This window comes from Sitodiplosis mosellana, unplaced genomic scaffold (assembly GCF_009176505.1).
Source record: "Sitodiplosis mosellana isolate CC-2019 unplaced genomic scaffold, AAFC_SMos_1.0 Smas_scaffold_80, whole genome shotgun sequence".
Lineage (NCBI taxonomy): Eukaryota > Metazoa > Arthropoda > Insecta > Diptera > Cecidomyiidae > Sitodiplosis > Sitodiplosis mosellana.
This window is the reverse complement of record NW_022595322.1, coordinates 339,400-353,117: the sequence shown is the minus strand read 5'-3', so window position 1 is coordinate 353,117 and position 13,718 is coordinate 339,400. Positions and strand designations below refer to the sequence as shown.

At 35.2% G+C, this 13,718-nt stretch overlaps 3 protein-coding genes across 3 annotated transcripts; 2 read left to right on the top strand and 1 right to left on the bottom strand.

The window, feature by feature from the left end:
- The first annotated feature begins 45 nt into the window (after positions 1-45).
- On the top strand, positions 46-5,182 carry LOC129570792 (melanotransferrin). Its single transcript, XM_055450516.1, has 8 exons — positions 46-554; positions 1,387-1,817; positions 2,019-2,152; positions 2,299-2,459; positions 2,615-3,282; positions 3,363-3,841; positions 3,928-4,115; positions 4,240-5,182. Exons 1-8 carry the CDS (start codon positions 494-496, stop codon positions 4,644-4,646), a joined length of 2,529 nt encoding a protein of 842 aa, XP_055306491.1. The 5' UTR covers positions 46-493; the 3' UTR covers positions 4,647-5,182.
- Positions 5,181-8,385, bottom strand: LOC129570794 (kelch domain-containing protein 4). The gene is made up of 6 exons (XM_055450518.1): positions 8,166-8,385; positions 7,796-8,101; positions 7,224-7,644; positions 6,109-6,420; positions 5,700-5,906; positions 5,181-5,447 (listed from the first exon to the last, which is right to left on the bottom strand). The coding sequence occupies exons 1-6, from the start codon at positions 8,277-8,279 to the stop codon at positions 5,266-5,268; spliced, it is 1,542 nt and encodes a 513-aa protein (XP_055306493.1). The 5' UTR covers positions 8,280-8,385; the 3' UTR covers positions 5,181-5,265.
- Positions 8,386-11,220: 2,835 nt separating this feature from the next.
- On the top strand, positions 11,221-13,029 carry LOC129570789 (pancreatic lipase-related protein 2-like). The gene is made up of 6 exons (XM_055450511.1): positions 11,221-11,331; positions 11,454-11,664; positions 11,732-11,853; positions 12,089-12,316; positions 12,434-12,469; positions 12,605-13,029. The coding sequence occupies exons 1-6, from the start codon at positions 11,271-11,273 to the stop codon at positions 13,003-13,005; spliced, it is 1,059 nt and encodes a 352-aa protein (XP_055306486.1). The 5' UTR covers positions 11,221-11,270; the 3' UTR covers positions 13,006-13,029.
- Positions 13,030-13,718: the final 689 nt, after the last annotated feature.

Genomic DNA, 13,718 nt, shown 5'->3' with positions numbered 1-13,718 from the left:
GCGTTCGCAGTTCGGTACGCTGGTGGTGGGTTCACATGACCGAATGCCACTTGTTTGTTGTTTTGATGGGTCTTTGACATGTTTATTGGATGGAATTGAATTTTTAGGACTAAATTCCTTTTTTTTACTATGAAAAAATTATTCGCATAACGAGCTATAGATTATCTCCAAAATCTTTGAAAAAAAAAGTTTCGACGGAATTTTATTTTTTTCTTCATTCCAAAACCCCATCAAAAATCGTTATTACTTCGATCTGTTGTTCCACCTCTCGACTGTCTAACACATTCAATTAATGGCTCATTTCACGTAACAGTGTATCGAAATGTCAAATTACGATGACTGTATGGCATCGTACACTCATTCATTGGGGTGTGACATTCATTAGTTGCTCAGTGTTTCGATCGCAAGTGTTTTGTGCCTTACAATTTTTTTTGTCGATATTTTCACAAATTTTCGTTTTAGTTTCAAATGTTTTTATTTATGCATCGCAAAAATGTTCCATGATAATGTTATAGCCGCTGTGTGTATTTTGATTATTTCACCATTTTGTATCGGTTAGTATGAAACATTCCACGGAATTCTCTATGTTTTGTTTGCTGTTATTGTTGGGTGTACGATGTCAACGCCCAAATTGCGCTGATTAAATTTATCGCGTATAAACAAAAACATTGTAATTCGGATGAACAAACACCGCGATTGATTAAATTCTGAAGCAAATGTGATGGAAAATTGGGAAACAATTCAAAAATGGTGCACGAAATCAATTTTTAATGGAGTCTCATTAGACAATGTTTTGTATGTGTGCGTGTGTATGCGTGTTTGTTATGTCTGCATCATTACGACACTAATGCACTTTAAATTACACTTGCTTATCATGTCTATCAGAATTTGGACTGTGCGTGTATGCGTGTGTTTGTATGCATTAGAATCGATTCGGTGCTTCGGAATAACAAAAGTATACACGGGATTTCTTTGGATATATTTCAATATTTATTGACATGACACATGAGTTACGATGGTTTTATTATGTTGATAATGGACTTTTATAGTGAATTTATTTCTATTTAAATTATAGTTTTACCTTCAACTGTGTTATACACAAACAAACATCTTCACATTATTGGAAACAGTTTTAGCCCTTGAAAATTAGTTTCTGACATTTTTGTTTAGGATTTTGTGTGAATAAAAAAAATTCGGGTTTTTCTAATTTTTGCCAGACAAAAATATTGAACAAAAAATTGTCATCAAAATATGTGTTTTAAAATTATTAAAAAATGAGTTTCAACTTGAATTGAAACTTTAAATTTTGTGCCAATCAAAACTGCCAAAATGAATTAAAAAATCTCTTATACTCAAGACCAAAAATAACCTCTTCCTTTTCCTCAGGTCAATATTATGAAGTCGAACAAACGAAGTTGGAAAAATTTGTGTGGTGTACAACAAATGAACCGGAACAGTACAAATGCGGTAACTTTACGATGGCCCTCGAGCGTGATCGTGCATTGTTTGACGATAATTACATCAATGTAACGTGTCACCAAGCCTTTTCAACGGAAGAATGCATTCAGTTGATTGACACGGAAAAAGCGCATATGATGTCATTGGACGCTGGAAATGTGTTTATAGCCGGTCGTTATCATTCGTTGATTCCAATCATGCAAGAGAGCTTCGATGGTGGATTCGTGAACTACTATTCGGTTGCTGTTATCAAGAAAGATACCATACCTGAAGTGACCTCAATTCGTGACTTGCGCGGAAAGAAAGCATGCTTTGCTGAAGTCGGCAGTCAAGCCGGTTGGACTATTCCAATTCATACGGTAGGAAAAATGAGCTTTGAATTTTTTTTGTATAACATTTTGTTTAGTTCAGAAGAAATTGTAGAAAATTTTGATGTAAAATTCCATGAAAAAACAATTTTTTGGGGGAAAAATGAAAATTTATTTGAAATTGGTATCTATTGATACCAATTGACTGTTATACCAATTCACTGTTGATGAAAAAAATAATCTAATTCACAGTTACAACAAGAAGGCGGCATGGAAATCATCGATTGCAACAATCATGTGAAAAATGCCATCAATTTCTTTGGCGAATCTTGTGCTCCGAACTCTTTGATCGACAAATACAATCCAATTGGTGACAATTCTGATAAGTAAGACTATTTATTTGAGAAGAGACGAAACAAAATTTGGGACGATGAAAAATATAACAAAATCGAATATTTTGAATATACGTCGTAGATGTCTTTTTTAATGACAAAAATATATTTTTATCAACAAATTTTTTAACATTTTTTAGATTATGCGCTCTTTGCACTGGAAAAGTGCCCGGCGGTAAATGTACACATCGAGATCCATATGCCGGTTTCGAAGGTGCTTTCAGATGTTTGTTGGAAGCCGGTGAAATTGCTTTCTTGAAACACACGACCGTTAGTGAAATGATCAACAGCAAAGAATTCCGTAAGTTTGAAAGAGTCCCAATAATTTATTAAAGATTCGAATCAAAAACCCAATCGGTTAAAATCAGAATCGTGTGTGAATTTGGACAAAACTTCGAAAAAAATTTTTTTTTCAATTATTCGCTTTGATATTCATCCCATTACATTCTTCTTCAGGTTCGGCGCATGCTGATCGTTTTGAATTATTATGCCGAGATGGTTTGAGACGTCCACTATCCGAATATCGTCAATGTAACTGGGGTCTTGTCCCATCACATGCCTTGGTCACTTCATCAGCTCGTTCATCGCAAGAGCGAAAACATTATCAACAATTTTTGACACGAGCCGTGCAACTTTACTCCACTAAACCTGTTCAAAATTCAACCTTAAACGACCGCCGCTACGAAGGTTACAATCGATTCGACACGAACAATGATAATGACAAATACTACGACCAAAAGTATTTGCAAGAACAGAACAATCAAGGAGGTCAAAATTCATGGAATCCATACGAAACAAACAAAGGTGGTTCTGGTAGTTCTGGTGGTTTCAGAAGCAATTTAGATAGTAGTTTTACCACTGAACGCTCACGCTTTGATGACAACACAACGCAAACCTATGAGAAATTCGAAATTTTCGAATCGGAACGCTATGGCGGTCGATTGAATCTTCTCTTCCAAGATGCAGCTCGGAATTTGGTGCCAATCAAAGAAGACGATCAAAGTTTTGGCGGCTATTTGGGCAGTGCACTGCAACAGATTCTGGAAGTTCGTCAATGTCCCGTGGGTCGAATGACTTTGTGCGTCACATCCGATGCGGAATTGGATAAGTGTATTAAGATGAGGGTGAGTGGATTTTCTTTTAACTGAATTTAATTTCAATTTTTTTGTTCAATTCAAAATTTTGTTCTATTAATTTCTTTCAGACTGCTTTGAAAGCTCAATTGATCAAACCGGAAATGAGTTGCTTCAAAGGACACTCGCACATCAATTGTATGCAATCGATTCGAACGGGTATTGCTGATGTTGCTGTTCTGGATGCAAGCGATGTTTACACCGCTGGATTGCGTTATGATTTGATTCCAATCATTTCGGAGGTGTATAATTTGGGTGAACCAGAATATTACGTGGTGGCTGTGGCCAAAGAAGAGGATCCATCAACGGAGTTGACATACTTGAAGGGGAAATATACGTGTCATCCGGGTATCAACACAGCTGCCGGCTGGGTGTATCCAATGGCTTATTTGATTTCGAACGGATGGATTCGACCATATGGTTGCGATAGTGTTCGAGCAGCGGCGGAATATTTCACCAAATCTTGCGTGCCAGGTGCCATTAGTGGCGAATATAACATTGGCGTTCCATATGACAATCTATGCGATTTGTGTCATGGAACTTCTTACAGGTAAGAATACATTAAAATTCACAATTCGACGAGATAAAACGCGTTTTTGAATAGAAATAAGACTAATTTATTGATGATTATTGCAGATATTGCCGTCGTGATGCATCCGAAGATTATTATGGGCACACTGGCGCCTTCCGTTGCCTAGTTGAAGGTGGTGGCGATGTAGCCTTCGTCAAGCATACAACAGTCATGGAAAATACCGGCGGAAAGAGAAGAGAATGGTGGGCTCGAAATACACTGAATGATGACTTTGAACTCCTTTGTCCAGATGGTACGTTGAAATTTGGATTTTTTTTTCTTCATTTTTTACTTTTGTTTCAAATTTTTATTTTTTTCCCAGTTCAATTTTTCTGAATTGTTTTTCAATAATTCTCTCTCTTCTCCCCCCATTGCAGGTACTCGACGTGATTTACCTGAGTATAGAAACTGTAATTTGGGCAAGGTGAAAGCGAATGCAGTAGTTACACGCGGCGGAGAAGGCTTCAATGAAACTCAAATCAATGCATACATGAATCTCTTTACCTATGCTCAACAATATTATGGCCGCAAAGATGCTGACGCCTTCAGTTTCAGTATGTTCTACTCGATGCCACCGTATCATGATCTTATTTTCCAAGATGCAACCCAACAATTGCAACCGGTTCCACACTCAAAACGACGCTACGACTTGTATTTAGGCGGTGATTTCATGCGTGCCAAACGCATTACTGATTGCGATGCCGGAGCTATGGCTCACAAATTCTCAATAAGTCTGGCCATCATTGTTCCATTACTCGTCGCTTTTACATTCACACACCTTTGAACATTAAGCAGGAGCAAAAAGCAGCCATTTCGATTAAAATTTAAGTCAAAACTGACAAAAACCAAATTGTGCAACTAAATAAGTGCTAACACACAAATTGCTCAGAATCTAAATGCTATGGATGCCAAGTATCCGTAGTAAATTTCAAATTCCGTCCAATTTTTTTTTTAAATGATTCACCGTAGAAAACTTGAACAGAACTTTTTAGTCACTGCGAATTTTATCGCACCGAAATAACAAAAAAAAAATCGACCATTTACCACATTAAATGTAAGACATTATGATCGACACTAATTGTGCAGCTTGGATTTATATTTTAAATCGTTAGATTAAGCCGTAATTTCCGTCCATTTTTTTTCGACGTCTTATAAATGAACTGTTTACATAAAGTGTAGAAAATCAAAATATTTCTTTTTTATATTAGAAGACGCGGTTTTACAAGAAAGTTTTATAGCATTTTTAAACCATTTTTTGATGTACAAAAATGTTCAACATTCCATTTCTTTAGTAAATTAAATAGAAACTTTTAAAACGTACGTTTGTATGGATTTGTATTGATATTTTTATTTTTATTTTTATTTAATTTGTTTTTATTTTATTTTATTTTGAATATGTTTGATTAATCAGTATCAATTCCACTCGAGTCATCTGATTCATCGTCAGAATCATTATCGTCGTCGTCATCATCATCGTCATCACTGTCGCTGTCTGATCCACTTTCCTCACTTTCCGACTCCATCCACTCACATGCTGCTAAATCTTGCTTGATTATCGTTTTCCATTCGTCTAACTTGTGCAAATCTGGAAAATACACAGGAGAACACAAAATTTGTATTACAAATACTTAGTTTGGTTTGAAAATTGGAGTAGAAATTATAAACTCCACCAAATTGAAAAAAAAAATTATGAAATTATACTTTTGTATAAAAATCCAATGAAAATTTTAAAAAAACTTTTGATTAAAAATTACGGTTAAACGTTTAAAAAATCACAAAAATTAAGAAAAATGTTCCAAATGTGATTTTTGTAAGAAAATTGAAAACTCTATCATACCCAATGAATAGAAATCGTTGAGCGTGTATTGTTTAGATCCATTCTCGTACTCTCCACCATACAGGTACAGTGTTCCTTTGCAAATAGCCAAGCCTGGCTTCATGCGTGGGGATGGTACGTTATATGTTTCGGACTTTGGTTTAGATTTCACTTTTGGATTCGATGAACTGCCACCAACGGTTATTGTAAAGATGCCATCAGAAGAGACTGGTGTTTGGAAAAATTGAAATAAAAATTAAAAAAACCATTTAAAATATTTTTAAAATTTTTGAATAAACCATTTAAAAATTTTATAAATTTGTTTTCGTACTATTTAACGAACTAAAATGAATTGAATGATACTAAAAGTTAAAACTTTCGAAAAATTAAAAAAAAAATTCAGAAAATAGTAGAAAATGGCAAGAAAAACCTTGAGTTGAAGTTTGTGCATCGGCATCAATGTCCATATCTTCTGCGTCTTCATCTTTGGATTTCGATTTATCCTTCTTCCCTTTAAGCTCAATCAAGCGCCAGGTCGGATTGGCTAGTTCTAACAAGTGCATTTCGTTGCTGTACGAACCGTCGAGGTTTTCTTCATCTTCATTTACATCAAGAACGCCACCAAAGATATAGCCTTTACCGTTTGGAGCGACTGTTACGTTCACACCACTTCGTGGAGCTGGTCGATGGCCACCGGGCTTAACACTTGACCATTTCCATTGCAAGCCAGTTGCGTCGTTTTCTGGTTGATGTCATGGAAAGTAGAACAGAAAAATTATCATTTTACAAATTATCCACAAAATAATTAAAATTAGTTGACATTTTAATAGACCAAGAGCTGTTGAACAAAGTACTATAAATACAAGCTTCATGTCAGATAATGAAATTGTGGGTGCATATTAAGGCCAATATTCAAAATATCATATTGTTTTATCTTCATTTGATACGCGTCATAATATCTGCTCGCCGATAACAAGAAAAAAAATTGCTTCACTTTTCGCTCAAGCTTTATGGCAGAATTTTTGTGTACTGATAAATTCGTACGAGAATAATTCAAACACAAAAAATCTTCTCCAAACATTGTACACAACATTTTTTATTTCATATCAAAGTCTCATTCTAGTCAAAGAAGTGAGGTTATGTGTTTGTAATGCATTTTATCCATTTTGACATGATTACAACATAACCTCACTTCTTTGAATTGAATGAGACTTTGATATGAAATAAAAAATGTTGTGTACAATGTTTGGAGCAGATTTTTTGTGTTTGAATTATTCTCGTACGAATTTATCAGTACACAAAAATTCGGCCATAAAGCTTGAGCGAAAAGTGAAGCAATTTTTTTTCTTGTTATCGGCGAGCAGATATTGTGATGTGTATCAAATGAAGATAAAACAATATGATATTTTGAATATTGGCATCAATGTGCACCTACAATTCCATTATCTGACATAAAGCTTGTATTTATAGTACTTTGTTCAACAGCTCTTGGTCTATAATGAAAAATTTTTGTTTAAAAAGAAATTAGAAAAAAATTTAACTCACTCTCAGGCGTTAGAGCGAACATGTCAGCATGTGTGACTCCTCTTTCAATTTCTTTTTTGACCGAAGTCTTACTATAGCCACCCCAAACCAATATTTTGCCATCTGGCGTCGCCGCCATGCAGCCAGCGCTACGTGGAGCTGGAACAATGGATCCTTTTGCATTAATGCATTGCCATTGATACGATTCCAATGAGAAAATCCAAACGTCATTGTAATATTTATACGAGATGCCCGTATCATAAAAGCCACCAAACACAAACAGTTTCTTTTTGTGTGCGATCATTCGATGGCCACTTCGTGGTGACGGACCAGTTTGTGTGACGACTTTCTCCCATTTGCGTGATGCAATCCGGAATACCCATAAGTCTCTGTAGTGATAGAATTGCATTTGAGATGGTGTCGAGTGTTCACCACCAAAAAGCTGGAAATAATTCGAATTTTCATTGAAAATAATTGTTGATTGGTTGTTGAAAATTGAAAGATTGACTTAAAAAACCATTGGAAAAGTAGAGTCTTCACTGACAATATCAAGGAAACGTTCCGACAACTTCTCTCTTCCAAAAAAACCTTACCCATAATTGTCCACCATCTGAAGCAACCGAGACCATTTGATGTGCTGACCGTGGTCCTGGTCCTGCCGGTGCCATCACCAGTTTCCATTCATTCTTCGGAATGTTATAGAAATACAATTCATTGTAAACGGCCAATTTTTGTCCGTCAAAATGTTCTCCGCCAAACAAAATGAGCTCTTCTTTATCTGGATGTGCACAGAACGAGAAATTACTCCTTGGCGATGGGGGTGGAACTACAGTTTCCGTAACAGTTGTTCTTCTTTGTTCGTTTGCTTCAAGAGTTGCGACAATGTTCACAATGTCATCCTGAAATTTAATGATATTTTCAATATTTATGCACAGATTTGAATAGCGGCAAATGAATCCTAACCTCTCCAATTTTCTCCAGTAACTTTTTCTGTTTGGCCACCAATTTTTTGTCCGTTTTCATGGTAGTCTTTTCGGCTCCCTTTCCTTTCTTCTTATTTTTATCCTTTTTACCCATTTTTACGTGATTTTTTTTTTTGCTTTACAATCGGCGATAATTCAACTATAAACAATTCCTGACCTCTGTTCAAATGTGCTCTCTGGATGATGGAATGTCAACATGCATATTTTGACAGATGTGTCTACCGTATATTTGACGATTTGACGATTAATACGTATGAGCTTTGACAGCCTTTGTTTATGTGGGAAAAATGAAATCACATCGAAATGAGACCTTTCTCCATTTGAAATATTGAAATTTAAAAATAAAAACGAAATTTTCTTGGTTTTCTCTTGCTGAAATAAAAAATGTTGACCAATTTTAGAATTTCAGAATACCCAAAAACAAAGCAAATTTCTTGTTTCAAGTCAAATAAAAACCAATTTGACTAAGAATATTCATTGTTTATGGAAGTGGTTTGTCTAATACCTTCAATTTCGGTTAGATTCAAGTGAAATTCGGTGTTTGACCTTGAAACTTTCACTCTCTTCTTTCGAAGTAGTTTCGATTATTTTTTGTTTTTTTTTTTTAAATAAATGTATGAAGAACATCATATTATGAACATATTTTTTATATTTTGGAAAATATATAGGTATTTAGCTAATAAGCTATATTTATCAGGATTTTATTTTTGTTCCTTTTTAGCACGTGAACTGGTGCCGTAAAGTCATGTTTTAATTACTTAAGGGTCTGTGTAGCTCAATGGATAGAGTATCTGACCGGCAATCAGAAGGTCCGTGGTTCGACTCCCGGCATAGGAAAGATGCAAATTTTTCCTCTTCTTCTTCGCTTCGAATGAGTGTTAAAAGAGAGAAAAAATTGGCATTTACTCCATACGATACGTTTCGGAATTTTCACTGAGTATTTGCTCGTAGTATTCGCTTGGCGAATTAAGCAAATTAAAGCAATTTGAATCGTTGCGATTCTAAACATTGTAGAGTCAAAAAGTAGCATCATCTAAAACCCTTAAGTAATTTAAGCTATATTTATATTCGACATATTGGAAATTCAGTACAAAACAGAATTATTCAAAATCACAGTCTAAACACAATTTACCATAATAGTAAAAAAGAATATTCCATTTGTCAAAATAATGTGCAGCATTCATAGCATTGCTAGATTAACGGAAATGACGCTAGTGACGAAACAAATGAATCCAATTCAATTAAATTTCAAATAAATTAATCTTATGGAGGAATTGTAGTGATGTGATGAGGTTACACACTAATTGCTTTATACTGATAAGAAGACAAATGTGACGTCGACGAAAGAAATCAGGGAAGTTGTTAGATTATATCATAAAGATAAAATTGCTATCCAAAAATTGAGTTCAATGCTAATGAAGAGAGAAAACAAACAGACATGGAAGCGTTTTTATATAGAAGTTTATGTTTTCATTATTTTTTTCCACATCATTTCACCTCTATAATTCAATGAATTATTAGCTTATCATCTAATTTTCACTTGTCACATTTTTAATCACTGTTTATCCATATGATCTGAGGTGGATGACCTTGGCATCTCTTACCTACAAACGAAAATATGTAATCTCACAATTTATAACAAATGTGTATTTTTCTCCGTTTGTAAATAAACTCCTCCTCCACCTCCAAAAAAGAAATGACTGTGAATTAGGAAAACAGCGGTGAAATTAGCAAAAATTAAATTGATTCAAAATTTTAATGTATCAAATGATGTCACTCTTCCAATTTTCGAATATTTCGGGTCAATTTCTCTATTAGCAAAAAAAAAATTCGATCCCGAAAAGGTAAACATTTGAACGTTTATTTGTCGTGTATGGAGTTTATTCGGATATATATTTATGATGAGCATTGAAATGGAATGAAAACATATTTTTAGTCGACGCCAGACGGTCAAACTCGAACATTCGAATCTTTTTTAAATAAATTGTTAAAAATTTAAATTTAGTCATAAAATGCATAAATTAGTGCGGCTGCTGGTTGGAACATTTTTAATCGTAATTCGATTCAAATTTCTGGCTAATGCCTTAAGGCATTGCTGCATGGGTAATAAAGAAAAGTTTTGCATCGCTCAAAGTGACTCAATTACACATTGTGTAGTAAAAATATACCGGAAAATTTTCCACAGCACTTCAACCAAAAATAATTATTCCGTTGGTGACCAACGGTTTATCGGTTTGACAAAACCCGAAAATTGAACTCAAAAATGAACTGAAAGCCGGTTGAACAATGATTTTTCAAATGTTTGTAACAAGTTCGCAAATTTTTTTTTTCTTCTTTGATTTATATTCGTTGAATTCCGTGGAGTGTTTAACGTCCAAATAAACCGGTTTCAACTGCTTTAGTCAAAAATTGATTCGATTTGCTTAGAGATGAGTTCAATTTCTTTTGGAAGAGAAACAATATTTTATGAAGTAAAAAAATTGAATTCTTTTGCCAAAAATCAATCGAGAATGCATTAGAAATCCGTGAAAAAAATCCTTTAATTGGTGCACACATTCTGGTCGTGTATCAAAAATTCTGTTTTGTTAAAAGTGCACGAACGACGGAACCATTAATGACCAAATGCAGCGCAACGGCTAATAAATGGAACACTTTCTTTTGCGCGATGCCGCGATCATCGTTTGAGAATCAAAACAACACACCTTGAACTTGTGGGCATTGCATCCATTTATGGTCAATTAAAATGTACGCGACATAGCGAGCACCGAAGAAGACCACCACCAGCAACAACAACAATGCTCAACAAAACATCTGCATAGAAAAGAAGCGGCCGATAATAAACGAATGCCGATTTATTACGATCGTTGGAAAGAAAAGAGTCTTTTGTTTCGTTCAACAAGTTGTCGAACAAGAAGTGGTTTTCACACACAGTCGGGTTCATGTGTTCTATTTTTGGCTCTGAAGCCATCGAACTGTTGAACGGCATATAATAAGCGATGCACGACGCTCCGATGCTTATTCAGCTTAAAGCCATTGCCGTGGATACATTGTTTAAGGAATATTTATTCTCGTACCTTTCTTCATTATGAGATTGGTTAAGTGGACATTTTTCGTGGTTTTATTACAAACGCTGCATTTAGTAGCGGGTGAGTGAATTTAGACGAAATGAAACGATAGTGATTTTCTTTATTTCAAATTGCGTATTGTGATTTTGATTAAAATTTGTGTATACGACATATATGTGATGTATCTGTTTCTTTTGTCGCAGGTCTATTTTACTTTCCAAAAGTTAAAGTTAGCTATTCACATCCAAATGCACGCCAAGATACCGTTGAATGTGAACGTGAAACAGTAACATTTAATTCAAGTTTTATTGAATTTATGCTCGCCTTCCTTGGGGTCGATCAAAGTGAATGTGCCTGTGATGATGATTTGTGTCCGTCAGTGGGGAAATTTGTAAAACTCTACATTTATCGTGCGTATGTTAGCAATTGGACTATATTCAACAGAATCCTTGGTGAAAATCTGTGCTTTTTTTATTTATAGAGAGACTAATAGCTTCCAAAGACTTTTCTCCAATGGCTCGAATGCATATTTGATTGATCGTAATCGACCCACAACCGTTTTTGTCCATGGATTTTCGGATAGTTTTCAATCAAGAAAGAATTGTGAGTACATTTTCCGTTCGTTGGACAGTCTTACTTAGACTCGGAACTAATAGTTAGTTCAGCTAGATATTAAAGAGCGAATTGAATAATTATCCAATGGGCATTGGGCAGTCTAGCCTAGACTTACTACTTTTTCTTTGAAATAAATCCAATTTGCGTGACACGCTTTGAAAGTTGAAATTTTTGATAACGAAAAAAATTGGAAAAACTAAATATTTACTGTGCACTTGTCTAGCATGGAACAATCAACTGTCTCGGATTGAATCTCGTGTATTGAATCGTAATGCAATTACATTGGATTGGGGCAAACTGTCACGGTGTCCATATCGACAGGCAACCGAAAACATCGTACCCGAAGTCGGATACCAATTGTACAGATGGTTGAATAATGTGCTAAAATTGGATTTGCGAACTCTGCGCTGCGTTGGACATTCACTGGGAAGTCATATATGTGGCTATGCAGGTATTTATCACGTTTTCATCACTCGCGTAGATTGTTGTCCGTGTTGATGTACAATTATACACTCCATATTATTCCATGCAATTTAATTAATTAAAAGAACATTCTTTGCTTATATAGGTGCTGCATCGGGAGGTCAATTTGAGCGTTGCTTTGGTTTGTATTGCACTTGATTTATGCATTGAATGTAAAAGTCTTGAGCTAAAAATATGATTCATTATCACGGACAAGTGATTGGCCTGATGGACAAATGATAATTGATTCTTGTTTCTTTTCACTGTTATTCTAAAGGTTTGGATCCAGCGGGCATTGGATATTCCATTGATTATGATGGGCCGCCACGCGGACTGAACCGAACTTGTTGTCAATATGTTCAGGCGATTCATACTGATACGACGATTGGCTCGCGACAAGCCATGGGTCACGTTGACTTTTTCCCGAATAATCAAACTGGTATCCAACCACACTGCAACATTCAAGCCACGGGCTGCTCACATCAATCAGTCGTCGAATATTACAAGGCCGCACTCGATCCAAACAATTTATTCATAGGAACTGCTTGCGGTGAACTATCCCGATCGAGCCCCGGTGCCTCATGCAGATTTGGTGCGCATACCACAACCGATTGTAGAAGTGGTTCATTTTGTTTTGATACTTCGCCATGCGCTCCGTACACATACTTAATCAGCTAGATTTAGAATATTTTTTAAGACAATTTCCATTTTTCCCATGCAGAAAATATAAATTATTTATTTATTTCAAAAATTGGAGTGGTTTTTATTTATTTTGGAATGAGTTGTACTCTAACATAGGTATTTATTACATTTAAAAGATCTTCGATTTGATTACACTTGAACAGGAATTTCTTCGATGGTGAGAGTAAGAACACCAAAGAAAAAGACATGTTTCGAAATTGTCACGATAACACAATATTACAGTTCAAGACGTCAAAGTCTATGTGACCAAATGAGATATAAAATGTTGAAAAATGTTGTCATTTCTGTTGTGAGAATTAACTCTCCTTCATAAAGTTTAATTTAATATTTCAAACTTTGAATCATTTTTTTTCTTCATTTTTTTAAGTGAAATAAAATAGGAAACCAATCATTCCACTTACTCAGCAAACAGCATCGGCTCTAGATTTTGTATTATACAATAGAGTTCAAAAGTGTAATGCATTTAGTAGAGTTTGCGTTATATTGAAATGCCTTGTTCCAATCACCCGAATATTTGAATTCGAGCATCATACTCAGGACTTGATCCATCCTTAATGTTGCATTGATGTGACACTTTCGGAATTGTTCAATTGGAATACGAGCCGAACGAATGACCATGGCCTTAGTCAATGTCAATGGGACTTTGTGGTATCGATTTACAAGACCGCTGATGACATAGTGTTCGTCTG